The 17730-nt window shown below is 38.8% G+C and overlaps 1 protein-coding gene across 3 annotated transcripts in view; it reads left to right on the top strand.

Moving 5' to 3' along the window:
- PDE11A (phosphodiesterase 11A) overlaps window positions 1-17730 on the top strand; it is a 141249-nt gene that overhangs the window by 99886 nt on the left and 23633 nt on the right. For all 3 annotated transcript variants that reach the window (XM_061379535.1, XM_061379545.1, XM_061379554.1), the window contains 7 exons: window positions 161-307; window positions 413-520; window positions 5667-5776; window positions 8748-8838; window positions 11422-11522; window positions 15798-15875; window positions 17245-17312. In XM_061379535.1, the coding sequence (XP_061235519.1) occupies window positions 161-307; window positions 413-520; window positions 5667-5776; window positions 8748-8838; window positions 11422-11522; window positions 15798-15875; window positions 17245-17312 (703 nt within the window). The remainder of the gene's footprint in view (window positions 1-160; window positions 308-412; window positions 521-5666; window positions 5777-8747; window positions 8839-11421; window positions 11523-15797; window positions 15876-17244; window positions 17313-17730) is intronic.

Below are 17730 nucleotides of genomic sequence, written 5' to 3' on the forward strand. Positions count from 1 at the left end.
GTTCGTATTTCTCCAATGAAGACTTTTATTGCTCAGCATTCAAATCAAGCAGGGGGTGTATTGGCAGGTCAGAACTGATGTATGGGTTGTTGCAAGAGTGACACAAAAAACAACCCCAAGTTTTAAATCAGAAGTTTCCCTTTCCTTTTGGCTTTTTCAGGCAGCAAACATCCCTCTGGTGTCAGAGCTTGGCATTGATGACATTCATTTTGATGACTTCTCGCTGGATGTGGATGCCATGATTACTGCAGCCCTGCGGATGTTCATGGAACTTGGAATGGTTCAGAAATTTAAAATTGACTATGAGGTAACCATCTGCACTGCAGAGGGATCTGCTGCTTTTGTCTTGGCACTGCTCTGTCCATCTGTACACGTTTAGTAACCCTGATACAATTTGTACTTTTCATTTCAGACGCTGTGTAGGTGGCTTTTGACAGTTAGGAAGAATTATCGAATGGTTTTGTACCACAACTGGAGGCATGCCTTCAACGTCTGCCAGCTAATGTTTGCCATGTTAACTGTGAGTATCCAGCTACAGACACAATCCCACCGGAGCTTTTACTGCCACATTGCTTTACCTGTCTACACATTTTCCAGCATTTGATTTCTTTTTTAGCTATCATGATACCCAGTCATTTCCAATAGAAGTGCACACGGAAGCTATTCAACTTAAGGCAGCATATATTTGGCAAAACCTCACAGTGTTTTAGTGACAGTGATATCACAAGCACATTAAAGTGACTGAAAACAGATGGCAGTCTTGGAGTGAGCTTGTTATTATAGATCTTGATCTTACAAAATTGTTTTACTTCTGGAAGTCTTTGATTTGACATTTATTTCGGACTTTTAAATTGGGAAGTACAAAACCAAGGAAGATTAAAATCTCAGAAGTATTTACTATGCTTATATTTACTACTTTTCTATCCAGCTTCATCTAAATAATTGTAGAACATACTGCTTCAAAACGTTTTAAGATTATCTTCCAACAGAGTGATCTAAGTGAATCTTGTATCTCTGTCGGACACTGTAACATTTCTGGCTTTGATTAATATGTATCTCCATCAGTACCTGTAACTCCTTTCAATACACCAGTAAATTCTGATGCAGGTATCACCACTCTTACTTGCTCTTTCTCCCCTACCCCACAGCAACCGTGCTGCAATAAATAACCCACATTTGGCTAATTAATTCTTGTAAATGTGTTGATATAAACCTCGGTGGTCCTGGATGTTTAATATGCTGGTTAATATGGCAAAAGAGAAGCAACATGTCTATGTGCACACAACACTTAACTGCTGCACTTTACATTTTGGGCTTGCCTTACCTCCAGTTAAAAATAAGAATTCAAGTTTTTCCATTTTCATGTTTAGTCTTAATGGCCAGTCATCTATTGTGAACCTTAAAGTGATCATGTTAATAGCATTTGTGTAAGTATTTATTTATCTAGAATATCATGTGCTTCTTCCCCAATTCTTATGTTCTTGTTGACGGCTGGTCTCTGTGGCATGGTTAGCATTTGGATCCTGTCTGCAGCAGTGGAATCCCCACAGCCTGTGCCATTCACAGAATGCATCAGCACCGGTGTTACAGGGACTTGAGACAGCCTGTGGCTTGTTTCCTGCCCACAGAGCATGGGTTCCCATTTGGCATATCTCTGTGGCAGAACTTTTTTGTGTCAGGCAACTTAAAAAAAAAAAGAGTATGACGCAAGTAGATGTGGTCTAGTGCTAGGTCCATACCAACTATATGGGTTTGTTTCTGTGAGCATTTACAGAGGCGTAACAAGGTTTTACCATACAGAATGAGCCAAAGGAAATCGAGGTGTTCAACAAGAGAGAAGGGTTGAACTTCTGGGTGTGAGGGGCTGCTCAGCTGACCAGAATTGATGTTGTTTCAGCAGACACTTTCTGATGGTCTCTAATAAAATCTCGTGCTAATATGTGGGCATCTGCCGTTTTTAACGTTTTATAAACTTGACATGCTTTTTTCTTTTCGGTTATAGAAAAATGAAAAGCTTTTTACTTAGACAAGTAAGGGTAAAGTCAGGCAGCACCATTTACCTGGGAATTACACTAGTTTCTGTCAAATGCTGCCAGGGCGTGAGGAGCCCTCAAGCCTCACCCATGAGGACCTCTAGGTGGAGCTCTGAGGCCACGTTTTGGGCAGGCCGCTCTTCGGTCGGAAACGCGCTCTCCCACTAGGCTTCTCCATTTCAGATAGCTGTGACTACACTGGCAGCAAGAAAGCACATCCCTGCGCCTCCAGCAGCCACCAGTAAAAGCCTGAGAGGTCTCAGCCATAAACTGCTTTGACTGTAGTTCTCAAAGCACAATTTCGTGTTTCTTTTAGCAGTCGGCACAGGGATGCAACTGTCTGTGCGAGCATTTTCAAGCCTAGCTCATTTTATTTCACATGCTTTTGGTAATAAAACCGAATGAGCAATTCCATGTGCAGAGCTTGGCTGCATGTGCCCCTGGCACTGGACTCACCATGTATCCCACCCCACTCTGCTGTGGCTCTGGCTGAGAACAGAGTGAGTTCTGTGTATGGCCTGCTTGTGCTTTTCTCCCTTCCAGAGGTAGGAAAACTCATCTTGCCAAAAAAAGAAGAAGACACAAAAGAGAGAGTCAAGAGATTAGTAATAGCACAAGGCTTGCTCTTACTGCGGTTGTCTTGGGGAAACCATCCAAGTTAGTATGCACCTTGTTTATCCACTTGCAAAAAGACAAAATTCCTTGACCGTTGTAGAGGGGCTCTGATGGTCAAGAAGGCAGTGTTCTGTGCAGTTATCACACCCTACTCCTGATTTCTCTACAACAGTCAGCATATTGCCTGCACCACAAATAGAAGCCAATAGGTCTATTTTAGGGCATTTCCAAGTAGCTTTACCATAGCACAGTAATGTCTAGTCTATAATGCAGTAGCCTCTAATGGCCCCACCTGCTCCCACTGAATGCAGAAGGAAAATTCAGCTGGGTTGAAAAACCAAACAACAGAAACCAAACAAAGCTTAAACCAGTTGTTTCACCCCTGGATCAGCCTTCTGCACACCTAAGGTATGTTCTTGTATATCAAAGTATGTATTTTCTCTCTCCGGTTAGAGACTGAGCAGTTATAAGCCCAGTCCTGCAAGCCGTGCTTCTGTATTTCAGACTTACCCAAATATTCTGAAGACAAGGACTGAAGGAAGACTGCTCTTGCGAGTTAAGGACATCACGTGAGATTAAAGTGCAGGATTAATCCCAGGCTTCATTATGAATGCCTTTGCCTAACACAGCTCACATTGACACTTGTTTCAAAAAGTAAGAATGAACAAGTAAGCAATACAAAATTAAAATCCCATCTGCTGTGCTAATAACAAAACATATAAATGTGGGGCAAGGTATAATGAATGCAATTCATTTCCTCACATGAAAGAATGACCTCTATAACTCACTGGAGACTCTGCCACTCATGAGTTATGGGTCATTCCTTTTCTAGTGAAAATGAATTTTACTGCACGATCAGCTATAGCCACGTATTTTTTCTCCCTGTGCAAATTCAAAACATAAGGAAACATAATCCTCTGTTTTCTTACATTATGGTCAAAGCAGACATCCCCTTACCGTAACATTGTTTCAAATTAAATGTTTTTTATTAAGTGAAATATGCATATTTCTCTCATAGATTCAATGACAAGACCTCTGCTTAAATAAAATCTTGCATTTATTTTTGAGATATTGCTACTGTTAATAAATTTCTTAATCAGCTTTCCTGTATTTGCAATACAGGTTTAATGCTTGAGTTTAATCAAAGCTTGCGTTATGCTAAAGAATATTTGTTACACCATCAATTTTATGTTATAACATTTCTATTTTAAGTTGTTTTAGCTTAGCTGTGAACATTTCCTCTAGATTGAAACTTCACACATGGCATGATGTCAGTTACAGTTCATTCCTTTTTAAAAAATAGACCATGATTATTAACTGTTACACAAGAGCAATGTTTAAAAAGTAAAAGGGGAAAACTCTCCTTTTTAGACAATTTCCTCTGCCTGGGAAGCTGTTACTGAAACGAAAAAAAGCGATGCCCTAGGAATCAGAAGAATCTCTTAACATTCAAGTTACTCTGTATACCAGTGGATTTTACGTGAAAGAAATCATTTTTCCTTATATTTGACCATCTTTTCTGATATGTAAACTTTTGGCACAACTCTGAAGCTTTTGTAGCAAGTCCTGCACTTCCTCAATTCCTGCTGAAATGCATTCCTGAGCACCTCGGGGAGCTTGGCTCCCTGCACTGCCTAAATATTAACTGTGGCCACATTTCAGAATATGAAAACAGAGGCTATTTGGATTTGAATGTGCATTTACTTAAGTGGAATTTGTGGTCTTCAGGGTGAACAGAAGAGTTTTCACATGGTATTGCAACAATTGACTGGCATTTCTGAGTGGGCTGTAAGTTCTACCAAGTATGGACATCAAGTCCCACTGATCTTCACCATCTTTGTATCACCCTCTTCTTGCCAGTGAGTGAAATTGTACTCTATTAAAAATCAACGGAATTCAAGTTTTCTTAAGTACTATTAGTGTTCAGCCTTGGTTTGGTCCAATATAAATCTATTTTATATATCTTTTATACAATTTCCTTTCATACTAACTGGATTGTGTGGCTAGTTGGGGAGTGTCTAATATTAGAGAATGGCGCTGTGAAAAGACAAGTGTTATGATTTTCCAACTCAGCCAGTTATTTTTGCAGGCAATATGTCCTTATGCTTCAGAAGAGTTGAAGAACCAGGTGGTTCGACAGTTAGATGTGCAGCACCAATGAGGTGGTGTCCCACTCGGGCTCCAGCACCTCCTCCAGGCAAGACCTGTTCAGGATGCTTGAGGTTAGCAGTAACAGTAGTGTTTCTTTTCTGGCATGGGGCAGTTCAGGCAGGAAAACTGCTGTGGCAAGTATCCACATGGAGAAGCACAGCAGCAAAAAATGTTTGTAGGATGAGCATCCCCCTTCACGTGGTCATACCTGGTCTGAGCTGCTCATGGGAAATTTCAGTACATCAGTTTTCAAAATTCTCTCCCAAATTCAAGTAGGTATCTACAGCAGAAATATGCCAGATTTCCTCTTTGAATCATATTGCTTCATTTCATATGTCCCAGATAAAAAAATCTCTTAATAGTTCATAACAGTTCCTCAGAGCATATTTTAGCTGGCTTCCTTTATAAGTCTTTTGATTTAACATCTTGGCTATCTGTGACACTAGGGATTGACCGAGATGGTCACCTCATGATTGAAGAACTCTGTCTACTCCTCCAAACAATAATTTCAAAATGAAATGAATTTTGGTTTTTATTTCTCTGATATGAAATTCCAGTTCCTGTTTTAGTGTGCAGTTATTGGTGTTTGTCTTCAGCTCTTTTTGCCTTTAGTGACTTCTGGGTAGTAGAGAAATGACACGCTGGAAATGCAACAGAGAGATAGTAACAGATCACTCCAAGGACGTTATCTGTTCTGCTAACCATCTAACATACAGCAGGGAATATAATATGACAATAAAGCATTTATCTTCTCCTTACTGAAACATTCATGGTATCAAAACAAAGTTGACTGTTCCTCGATGGTCTAACATTACTTATCGCTTCTGATACTGATAGTTACAGCTGCTATTTTTTTTCTGCCCTCAGACCGCAGGATTTCAGGAGATTCTAACTGAAATTGAAATTCTAGCTTTGATTGTGGGATGCTTGTGTCACGACCTTGACCACAGGGGAACCAACAATGCCTTCCAAGCCAAGTAAGTTTTCTAATTCTTATTACTTTAATTGGTTTTTCTTCCACAGAAGAGCAAAAAGTGACCAGGTTGAAGAATGAGGGATTAATTTCAGGTTTCCTAGGCCAAGGCCAGCTATTCTTATTCTTGTATGTAGTGAGGGACTATCCATCTTTATCATTCTCTGTTCTTTTGGATAATTGCTGGCTTGTCCTTTGTATTAGGCTGTTGAACTGACACTGTGTATTGAAATGTGATGCCAAAACTTGATGTTCTCTTCAGGCTTAGGTATTATTGATGCTGGTATTCAACCCAGGAAAAAATGAAAGTGTCTGGGTTGCTCCTGCTTGTTGGAATGCCTGATGTTAAGCAAAAGCTGTTCAACTATTATGAAGAAAATATGTAAAACTGAAGTAATGCTTTCACAAAAAAAAACCTTTCACACCAGTGTAGGCAAGCCGACATAAATCCCTGGCTCTGATACATATCATCCACAGCAGGTGCCTGGAGCAGTTATCTCACCACATACCCATCAGTTGTGCAGCATGCAGTGTCCCTGGCAAGTAGAAATGCCTCCTCCCTGGCAAGTAGAAATGCCTCCTCCCTGACCTGATCCACATGCCAAAGCATATAGAGCCTGTACAGAGACATGCTGTAATGGGCGGGGGGTTTGGGGGGACTGGGCACCAGAACATGAAGCTGCATCTCAAATGCAGATTCTTACCTATGTGAAATCTTACTCTCCAGGCTGTTTTCAATTCTAAAAACAAATTTTATTCTATTCAAAGTGCCTATGACCTCATTCACCTGCCATGACCTGAATATATTTTTACTGTCCAATCTGCTGCCCTCAGATACAGTGAGGTAGAAGCAGGCTGTGGAAGTTTTGAGGGTACTTCTTACTGTGGTGGTAAGGGAACTCCCTTAACTGAGGTGAACTCCCTTCCAAAACCCATGTTCCCTGAGAACAGGGAGCGACAACAAAAAGTATTGCCTGACAACAGCCTGGCCGAGCTGTGAAACAAATCTGTCAGACACAGTGACTCCTCCAAATCCTATGTTGTTTTCTTGGCTTCCCAGGTCCTCTACATCCAGAATAGAAGACTTTTACGGCCTCTTGTCCTGCAGATCCCGTCATGTATTTTCAGCTTTGTGTGTTCTGCATTACTGCTAGCCCTAGTGTGATAGGAGAAGTGGCCAAATGGTTGTCTAAAGATGCTTGAAAGGCAGGGTGATGTTGCATTAGCCTGTTTTGTCCTACCTTGTGCAGAAATACTCTACTGCACTGTGTGTATGCATGGGCTGCTGCATTTCTGGGGGAAGCTGCCTCAGTGAACATCACTCAAACTGATGTTGCTGATATTCACTAAGCTGCCATTTCCTGAGCTATTGGTGTTGCTGTACAGTCTCAATGAAACAATGACACTGTCTGGATCTTCAATCACCATAGCAAGGAAAATCAATTGCAGTGCTCAAAAGACAGAGCTTATGGTGCAAAGGTTACCAAGCACTGCTAGATGCCTTTTTGCAGCTGAGTCTTGAAGAAAATCAAAAAAGACGAGACAAATAGGAAGGAAGCTCAGCTGATTGATGTTTACGTTCCTAATTTAAAAAACCCAAGACCGAAGATTTACATCCTGACTGTTTTAGGCTCTGATTAAGTTAACCACTTCTCCACTGTAACATTACTTTTGTGTAGAGGGGTGGCTGAGTTAAAGGCAGAGGTTTCGGCACTAGACTGCTATCACTTACACTTGTTGTTTGACAGCAGAGTTACGAAGAGGAGGCTATCATTTTACGTCTCCATAAAGAAATTGCCAAAGACATTTAACAAAAGACAAACATTACTACACATGCATAAAACATCCCTGAAAACAGAAGCTGTAGTTTTCATAACAGCAGCTATGATTTATTCCTCTAACCTGACATAAATTTAAGCATCACATTTTCTTATTTTATCTTCAGTGTTCAATACTGCTGTTCTGTATGATGAAAGTTCAAGAGGTATATGATGGAGGCAGTATCGCAGTTGTCTGAATTGGCTCTGCTATATATCTCAACACCATATTCTCGAGGGATGATGTTTCCTGGACATCCTTCTTTCTAATATAGCCATTTCTGATAATTAAATATCAATATGATGCAGTTTTATAGTATATGCTCCTAGGAGCCTCTTTCCGTTTGTCTCTAGTGTAATAATCTCTTGTTCTCATTTCTTTGGAAAGAAAAACTATGTTGTTGCTTTAGATCCCAGAAGTGAAGTCATGGTGAACAGTAACTATTTTGACAATCCAATCCCATTCTCTGCACCTCCTAATGATTTACAATTTTATAATTGTATTCTATAGATTTTTTGTTCTTCAGACTTAGAAAACCGACCTGCTCTGTGCATTCTGAAGCTAATTTTGGTTTAGACAATAAACGTGATGAGAAAATACATTCCAAAATATGCTAAGCTTTACTTTTATATTCACTGCTCTCACTTGTGGGTTTTTGTTTACCTTTGTGGGGTTTTTTTAAGTGCAAGATTTTACATGCAGACAGAACCTCACAGCATTTGCAGTTGATTTTTTTCTTGCTGTGTTTTGGATTTTTCTTAAGAGTTTGTAATCACCTATTGTAAGCCATTGTGTTTATTAAGAATTAAAAACAGTAGCAAAACAGCCACTCCTAGCTCAGGGATGTTACTGTTTGTCTTTAATGCACAGTGGTGTGCCTGTGCTGTTGCACTGCGAAGCACTTTGAAAGTTACATTACGAAATTTCATTCATTAGTTCCAGGAAAATCTTTAGTCAGCTGATAATATTTAGCAAAGTCCGTAACATAAATTCTTTGTCTTTAAATTAGTATTTTGATCTTGTCAACTCTCTTAAGTGTGGTTGTTGAAATGGAGAGGGAGCGTATAGCTACGTGCTTTTGTTACTGAGCTGTCTCTGAAACCTGCTTTGTAAGCAGACACATGCAGTATCTGTTGACTCCCCATGTTCTGTTTCAGGAGTGGATCAGCCTTAGCTCAGCTCTACGGCACCTCTGCTACCTTGGAACACCACCACTTCAATCATGCTGTCATGATTCTCCAAAGTGAGGTACAAAAGCGTTACTATTAATCTCACTGTAAGCTGTTGGGCAGTTTCAGCTGGAGAAAGGAAATACCACACACAGTACCTTTTTAATGCCCTCTCCTTGAAGAGTTATTTACTGGTTACCACAAAGGTCACAACTAGCACAAAATTAAACAACTACAAATGCTGATCATAGAGCCCAGAAATTGTATCTGTCTCAATCAGCTAGGGGCAAGGCTAACATATCCTAATCACATTGTCAGCTTTTCTCAGCCTTTTTACATATATCCTGCTCAATGGTTTATAGGTAGGTGAAACAAGCTCTTACATTTCCACACAGGTCTTGTATTCAGAGTATCACAGTCATCCTTGACTGGACAAATTTACTTTATTTGACAGTCTTTCTGTAATCAGTATTTTCATGATAGTTTTACATAATTTTACTTAATTATTTATGAAAAAAATATCAGTAATATCATGCTGTCTAAAGTACACTAGTTGTTTTGCAGATAGATATAAAGACATATTTCTTATTTAGAATATCTTATGTGTAACAGTATGCAGCGTGCACTACCTCAGAGATACAGTGAGAAACGAAGGATGTGTTTTCTGATTTTACACAGCTAGCTTGTTACAGAATGCATCCAGTATATATAAAAACAATAATGTTATGTATACAGCACACTTGGAGACCATATGCTGATCTGCAGCAACTTTTGAAGAGCATCTCGGAATGTCCCATGGTCACAAGTGGAAACAGGGTGATGGCCTTCCCTCTGTGTACACTGCCACAGAGATTAGTCATGGGACTGTGGCTTTTACTAGATGTTATATTAAAAAAGCAGACACAGGAAAGGGGAGGACCGGTATGAGATCTAAACAGCTCAATCTGCTCAGCCTAGACTAGCTTGTCTAGAAGGTGATCCTAGGAATTAAATGGTTCCTTACACTACCAGGGAAAGGCATAAGAAAAAACAGCATTTGAAAGTTAAACAGACCAGTTTAGAACAGGAAAAAAAGCAGTTTTTTTTTATTTTTCTAAACCAATGAGACTGTCCAGTCCCTGGAACAAGCCTTCCTGGGAAACAGTGATTTCTCTGGTTCCTGAAATCTTCACTGTAACTGAATATTTCTCTGAAGACAGGATCAAGTCTGAAGACAAATGCAAGTCAAATACAGGTCCTCCCCTTTGACCATTCAGTCCTCACCAGGTCCTCATTTCTAGACTAGAAAATTAAACCTACATGATTTTTAATTCAGTAGATTGTATTTGCTAATGGGACACTGTGCTTTTTAATTTGGATCCTACAATCTATTTAAAGATACACCAAGATTCACTTAAAATTTCAGCAGCTGAGCAGTCTCCTCTCTTAAATAAACTGAAATTAATTTATATCCTATTTGCTAATAAATAAGCTTTAGATTCTGAAATCCTTCTCAATATTTAGGTGAAAAGAAATCATCACTTCATTGTCACAGCAGAGATCATCTCTTATGAATGGCAAAATATTTTTTTAGTCCAAACACTACCTAATCTATTAAAAAATACTATCTCTACCTCCAGGCCTTACCTTGACTATGTCCTCAGACCACCAGAGTTATAGCAATCCTGCTCCTGGAAAGTTCTTGGGTTTAAGGGCATTTTAATCTTCCTAGGCAGTAGGTGGCAGTGCATACTGAATGTGTGCATTACAGTGCTAAATACCACCAAAATAAAACTCTCTTTAGCAAGAACCTCATTGTTTCTACAGGTGATTAGGAAAAAAAAAAAAGGGTAGTGCTTTTATTTATGTCAGTTTAGTTACCTGTGACTAATGTCACAAAGATCACTTCTTCAGCTTACATTTAGAGTTTTCCATTAAACTTGTTTATTTTCTCTAGGATTTCATAAATTATAGGATCTCTGTCCCTCTCAGTTTTCAGAAATGCGATTACAAATGGACCTTCCTGCTCTCAAATACCAATATTAAATAATTTGTTTTATTCTGGCCACAGAGCACCTTTCAAATTCTTAATCCATGATCCCTGAAAAAGTAGCCTATTTGGCCTACAAAGGGCATTTAAACTGCATAAAGTTGTAGGTTTTTAGCCTGCATAGGCAATGCTTGTATACACTGTAAGACAATGCAGTAATGAGCAGAGTGAGCAAATGGACTGTTTTGAATGAAAAACTGATTTAATGTCTTTGCTCTAATAGCAGTTTGTGTGCCTGCAAGCAACAGCACAAATAAATCTACTAGGCGCACAACTCAAAAGCTGCAAGTCATTGCTCCCCAAAACATTTAATAAGAGAAAAGATTGAGATGTGTCCATAGTTTTTCCTCATAAACTGAATCTATGCAGGGTCAGAGCAAAGAGTAAATCTTTCCTCAAGAGGCTATAATTTCAGCAGAGTTTAGAAAAACAGTCCAGGCACTTGATTACAATAGTCAACTCTTCCACCCCGATGTAATCTCAGCAGTATTAACATTATTATTTTGTCATAGTTTCTCCATGAATCAGAAAAGGCCTCTGTTAGAGCGAAACAGTAGGCTAAAGAGTTAGAAAACCTTTTAAAAACCTGTATTGATTGCTAGCACTTTACCTCTTTTATCTCTTTCATTATAGGGTCACAACATCTTTGCTAACTTGTCCTCTAAGGACTACAGTGACCTTATGCAGCTTCTAAAGCAATCGATATTGGCAACGGACCTCACTCTGTATTTTGAGTAAGTATTGGCATTTCTCGTATTTGACAAATGAAAATTCAAAGAACTTACTCTAATGACCTATTAAATACCAATAAGGGTATATAATATGAGAAATTAGTGTTTCAACCTGTGGTTGAATAGATTTAGTCTAATACTTAGTATATCCTGTGCACTTGAGATATTTGTATTAGGCTAAGTAAGTTTTGCTTTTATGTGTAAGATGACTGCATCAACAAAAAGTAAGTGAAATTCTAGACTTATACTTCAAGCCAGTTACAGCTCAGTCCTGTAATTCTTCTATCCCTTCTATGATAATTTCTTAAGGCATGTATAAAAATAATAACATATTTTCTTTTCCACCATTTCTGTTTCTAAACATGTGTGCTAAGAAATACTGTATTGTGTTACAGACCCAGTTGCAGAGGTAATGAAAGCATACACATTGCTGCTTTGAAGACAAATTATGTCAATTTGCATTACATGAGTATAGGTCTTAAAAAGCTTAACTCAAGAGACTCTCTTTCATACAGTTTTCTTCCTTTTCCTTGTTTACAAATCAAATATGGAAGTAGACTTCAAATTGGTGCTATTTTATGCTTTTCAAATACTGTTAATTATTACTAAGTTCTCTCCAGTAAGTACGCATGTGATGTACATGTGATCGGAAAAATCATGGTATCACCAGCACACTGGGCTTTTGACATCCCCCTCTGGCACAGACAGTCTGACTTAGAGGGAGAAGTGCTTCTGGATGCACAGTTTCTGCATACTACCTTCCTAGTCTTGACAATAATTCATCCTTAGGATTTTTTTGTTTGATGTCCATTAGTGTCCTCTCCTGTATAGTGCTGGTAGCATTTAGTAATGTTTTCCTTTGGGTAGTATACCTGCATTTGGCCCCTCCATTGTGCTCATGGTTGATACCAAACCAAGTTTCCAGGAAACTTCAAGTAAAGTCTATACCTTGAGATAGTTCAACTATCTATATCAACATTGTGTCTTTAACTGTTAATTGTAAAAATACTGAGATGCTGCAATGTTTGCTTTGGTTGTTTTTCCCTCGGTATTTGGTTACTGTGCCAAGGGCTGTTTCTAAAGAATACTGGTAGTAGACATGCTGACATTTTTTATTTCCTGCAACTGTTGTCAGAAAAGTTGTATTAAGAGAGGCTTTTAGTGAGTAGTTTTATTATAAATAACTTCTAAACATTAGTCTATGAAGAAATTTCTGCTTGCTGACAGGAAAATCCTGAGTAAAACTAATAACCCCTTTTAAGCATATTCTTTTTGAAGCTGTCTGTTAGGATTGCTCTTTAGCTGGGTGGCTGGTATGACAGGGGAATTTGCTGACAGCTTGAAGTGAGATACAAAGACCACAGGGATATATGAGTATAGGTTTTCCTGTTTCACCACAAATAACAAGTGCTGCAGAAATGTTTTGTGCCGTCAAGGAAGAGATGAGTGGCAGGGGCTGAGAGGGTGACTGCCCTGGCACAGCCCCATATATTCCCCCTGCCCGAGATCCTGCAGCCCCTGGAAGAGGCCAGAGAGGGCACATGGCAGCATCCTGGGAGGAAACCCAGTCCATACCCTGATGTGACGGAACTCTCTTCCCTGCCTGCCTTAGGTTGAAAAACTCCATGGCCAAGTTGCCTTTCTATTTTTAAATCAGGGAAATAATGTCCAAAAGGGAACATCAGGTGAATTTCAAGGTTATTTTTCTTTGCTTACGTAATTGATTTTTATGTGCTACATGGATCAGAAAACTTTTAGCAAATGAGGCCTCTTTACTCAGAAGTCTGCAAATGAGTTATCTTTTCTTCTAGTGTTATTATGATTCATTAATCTAGTAGTTGTTATGCTGCTTTACTTCCAAAAGTGCCTGAAAATCACTCCCTGGAAAAAATGATTTACAATCCTTAATGCCTCCCTATGTGAACAGATGTTTCCGCACAAGTACCTACCTTGTTTCTTCAGTTTGCTACATATTCAGTACTCTTGTGGAGGAGGAAATTCTCATATCAGTATCCTTAGAATGCCTAAACCTAATGATAGCAAACTCCAGCTTGCTAAATAGGAACAAAATTCCAGGCAGACCAAAGCTTTAGAGCCTTCCTAAGACACTACTTTTCTACAAACAAAGGTGATTTTCAACGAAATACCAGATGGAAAATATACTTCTTTTTAATAGATAATTCTAGATAATGATGCTTGTAGATAGTACAACAAGCAGAAGCATGGAACCAAAATGAAGTTTATGGAAATTCACTCAAATGATGTCTTGAGCCACTGGGCTGTAGAGCAACTGGATTTGCTATATATAGCAAGACAACTTTCCCTTCCAGGAAAAATCCAGCCAGAGTCAATGTTACTCAAAGACATTACAAAATTGGTATAATTCTGTTTATTTCTGAAATCCTAGCATATTATGTTTGCTTAATAATAGCAAACCTCTTCATTTTGGATACCATGCATAAGCAACCAGTAGGAAACACAAAATTGCTTCCTTGTACCATGGCTGCTTTCCTCAGGCTAACTCCTTCCTACACTAGAAATTATCTGTGGAACTGGACTACACCTCCTGCATTCATTTAAATGGATTTAAAAAGAAAATTCTTATTTTAAAGTTTTTACCCTAACATACAGCCTTGAGACTCACATTTTCAGTTACTGTTTATGGATTGCTCTATTTCAAATGTGAATGTTTGAGGTTTCTGAGATGTCACCTTCCTGAGCTTTCAGCTTTAAGCATTTTTACCTGGGTTTTGTGCATTAATATATGAATTGCCCAGAACATCTAATACTTCAAAATGAATCATTACCAAATTTTGCATTGTTAGATTGGGCACTGAAATACAGTATGGAAAAATCCACTGCTTGCTCTCTTAGAGCGTCTAGTTGTTGATGATCTGGTCAGGATTAGGCTGGTTTTAGCTTTATGTGCCAACTACTCTTGGCCATTAAGATTGTCATTGTTGCAGCAGTTATTTCCACTGGAGCCATGATGCTATGACTTTGTGTCAGAGAACTGAGTTGTTTTCTGTGTGTGTGGCTTTGCATTGTCCCAGCACATTTTGTAATGTGAAACTCCTATATCTTATTTCATGAGGGATTAGATATCATTATGTATCCTTATATCTCTCTGCTCTAGCTGCTGTTATGAAATCCATTATAGAAAGGCCCGATAGTAGCAGTGACTGGTGGTGATGCAATGTATGACAGTCATGAACCAGAATAATGGAACATATTCCACATAAAATACTGTCCATTGAGCAAGGTCAATGTTCCTGGCAGTGTGAATCTCCTCAGGTATAAAACCTGTGCTGCTGCTGTCAGACTACTTTCAATAATCACTGTTCAAAATATGATGAAGTTAATGTAGAAAATAAATACAGGATTCTGCAAACTCACTCTTGGGGAATCGAACTACATTTTCAGTTAACAAAGAATCTCCTATGAGATGGGGCACTGGACTGTTACTCAGAACACAGGTATTTGCTTTCCAGCTTTGATGCTAATACGTTGTGTTACTCTGGGCAAGTTGTTCCATATTTTTGTACCTCAAGTTCTGCTATATCTGGGTCAGGATCTGTTTCATATTGTAGTCACGCTGCATGCAGTAAGAGCTGCTCAGTCTCAGTGCCATAAAAAGTTATAGGCTATGGTGAGTCAGAATTTTGGTACTTAAAGGCACCAAACAGGCATTAACATGCCCTGGCTCACGTTTTGTCCCTCTTCGAGGACACAAGGAAGATATTCCAGAAGACAAAGCACGGAACCAAGCAGGGAGACCTAGTTTGTAGTCAATTAAGAACTACTAACTCAAAACATCTGCAGTTCCTGTGTCTCGCTGTTCTGTTCTGAGTGCTGGAAATAACAGGAATTGTGAGTTTCTGAAAAACCCTCCAGGATACAGAAGTAAAAGCTATTTTGCAAAGACAAGTAAAGAGAAGTGTGTAAATATTTCAGGGGTGTTTCTATTGTCTGTCCACTGCTGTAGCTGAACATTTCATGCTTCCATGGATGACTGAACATTTTGGTACCATTTATTTCCTTATCTTCAGAGACCATAAATATAATATTGCTTTTACTAGGCAACTCTGACATTGGTAACAGACATTTATAGAACATGTTCAGATATTAGTATGTTTCGCTTAAATGGACTGTCAGTATAACGACTTTAACAATAATACACGAGGTGCAATGATTTCATGTCAACCAGAGAACAGTGCTTCCACTGCAGTGTTGCCCTGAAAGTGTCATTTCATTCTCTGATAATCTGTTTTGTTGCAGGAGAAGGACGGAGTTTTTTGAACTTGTCAGTAAAGGTGGTTACGATTGGAATACAAAAAATCACCGAGAAATATTTCGGTGAGCACTACTATTTCTTACTTTCTGGTTATTTCAAAGTGAAGCCGTATTTGTTTAAGGAATTTAAAATATCATGAAGACTCAGAATAACACGATAAGATAGCTTATTTTAACTATATGATTCATGATAAGAAAAATATGGTATGATTTCTAAACATTACCAAACAGCAAGGATGTAATCAGTGTGACCTCACCTTCTCCATTCCTGTTTCTGCCTTGACACTCTCATGTTTTCTTCCCTTTCTCCCAGCCTCACCAGTTACTGCTCAGCCCTTCTGCTCTTTCTCCAGAAAGCATCAGTATTCTGCCTCAGGACACAAAGATCTTTTTTGTCCCTGTTCCCTCCTCCTCTCAGCTGTTTCCTTTCACAGGCCATGCTTCTCTCTGCTCCTCTAGTCTGTACCTGGGAATTTGCAGATACATGGTACTCTTCTAGCCCTCAAAAATGATCTGAGCATGCATCCTATTGAAAACCTCAGACATTGTGGGTGGTTTGAGTATACCAGGCTTTTGAGACAATAAAATGTGTGCATTCGCATATGCATGCCTGATTATGTCTCATTTTATCTGAAATTTCATTTAAACTCCGTTTCCTTTTGGTCTTTTGACCAAAACATTGGCCATTTTCTATTTTCCATATCATTTCACCCATTCCTAATTTTAGATTCAGGCAATATATTTGATGTTTCATTTTCAGTGCCCTTGTTCTTCATTTAAACTTTCTTAGACTTTTATCTGCATCATGTACTGTACATAAACGCTTTCTACAGCTGAATGGTTTCTTTCTCCTAATGCATATAAAACATGGCTGTAGCTGGGTATTAAACTACAGTGGAACAGTATAGCTCATAGTAAATCTTAAATTTTTATTGTAGATGAGCAGTAGAAACTGCTTAAACAGTGTCTGGGTTGCCTCCTGTGATTATAGGTTCTCTTGCTACAGCAGTCACTTTTACAAATAGGCATATAAATTAATCCAGTTTGCAGGTGTTATTATATAATAATACCCTTACTTATATCATGTGAAGCACATGCTTTCTAGTATATTACAGGTATTAATGTAAGCAGTGTTAGAAGTACTGCAAAATTAGCAGTTAACTCCCTTGCAATATCATTTCTAGCATACAAAGCACAACACCAAAATTCATCATCTGATGACCTGCAACACATTAGGCTTCCTAGGCACAATTGTGATGCAAAAGCCATGCTGATGGCTGAGATTTCAAACATGTCATCCTTTTCTGGAGGTAAAGATGGTGCCAGGGCTGACATTTTATATATGTATTATTTATTTATGCACTCAGAGCAGAGTTGTTTAGAAATAGAACAAAGGTTGATTCAGCTTGTATTGTTCATTTCTGTTTTTCAGATCAATGCTAATGACAGCCTGTGACCTTGGAGCTGTGACCAAACCGTGGGAGATTTCAAGACAGGCAAGTCATGATTAATAGCAGGGCTGGGAGGAGGCGGGACTGGCAGGACAATATTCCCAGGGCCCTGGCTTACAGGGGACCAAAACTGGAATCAATTTACAGCTGTATTAATGCTATAAAAAAATAGCAGGGGGGTTCTGCAAGAAATGGTTTATTGCATAATCTTTCCATCTACACATGCTGGTGAGCAGCATGTAGGTACCTGAAGAGATGTGGCTTTACAGCCTCTTCCCTTACAAACCTTTTAAATCCATATAAAAAAACAGATTAAACAAAAAAAGCATTAGCCACGTGTAGATGCATTTACTTGTTTTTGTCACAAAGTTTTCCTTGGCAGTGGCAAAATCTTCCCTAAATCAAAAATACTAGCAGATGATTTGCAAACACTGATTAACATAAAATACTTGGTCTATATGAGAGGA

The sequence above is a fragment of the Neopsephotus bourkii genome, unplaced genomic scaffold, assembly GCF_033783945.1.
Source record: "Neopsephotus bourkii isolate Nb327-2 ecotype Australia unplaced genomic scaffold, CSIRO-AGI_Nbou_v1 NB_196, whole genome shotgun sequence".
Lineage (NCBI taxonomy): Eukaryota > Metazoa > Chordata > Aves > Psittaciformes > Psittacidae > Neopsephotus > Neopsephotus bourkii.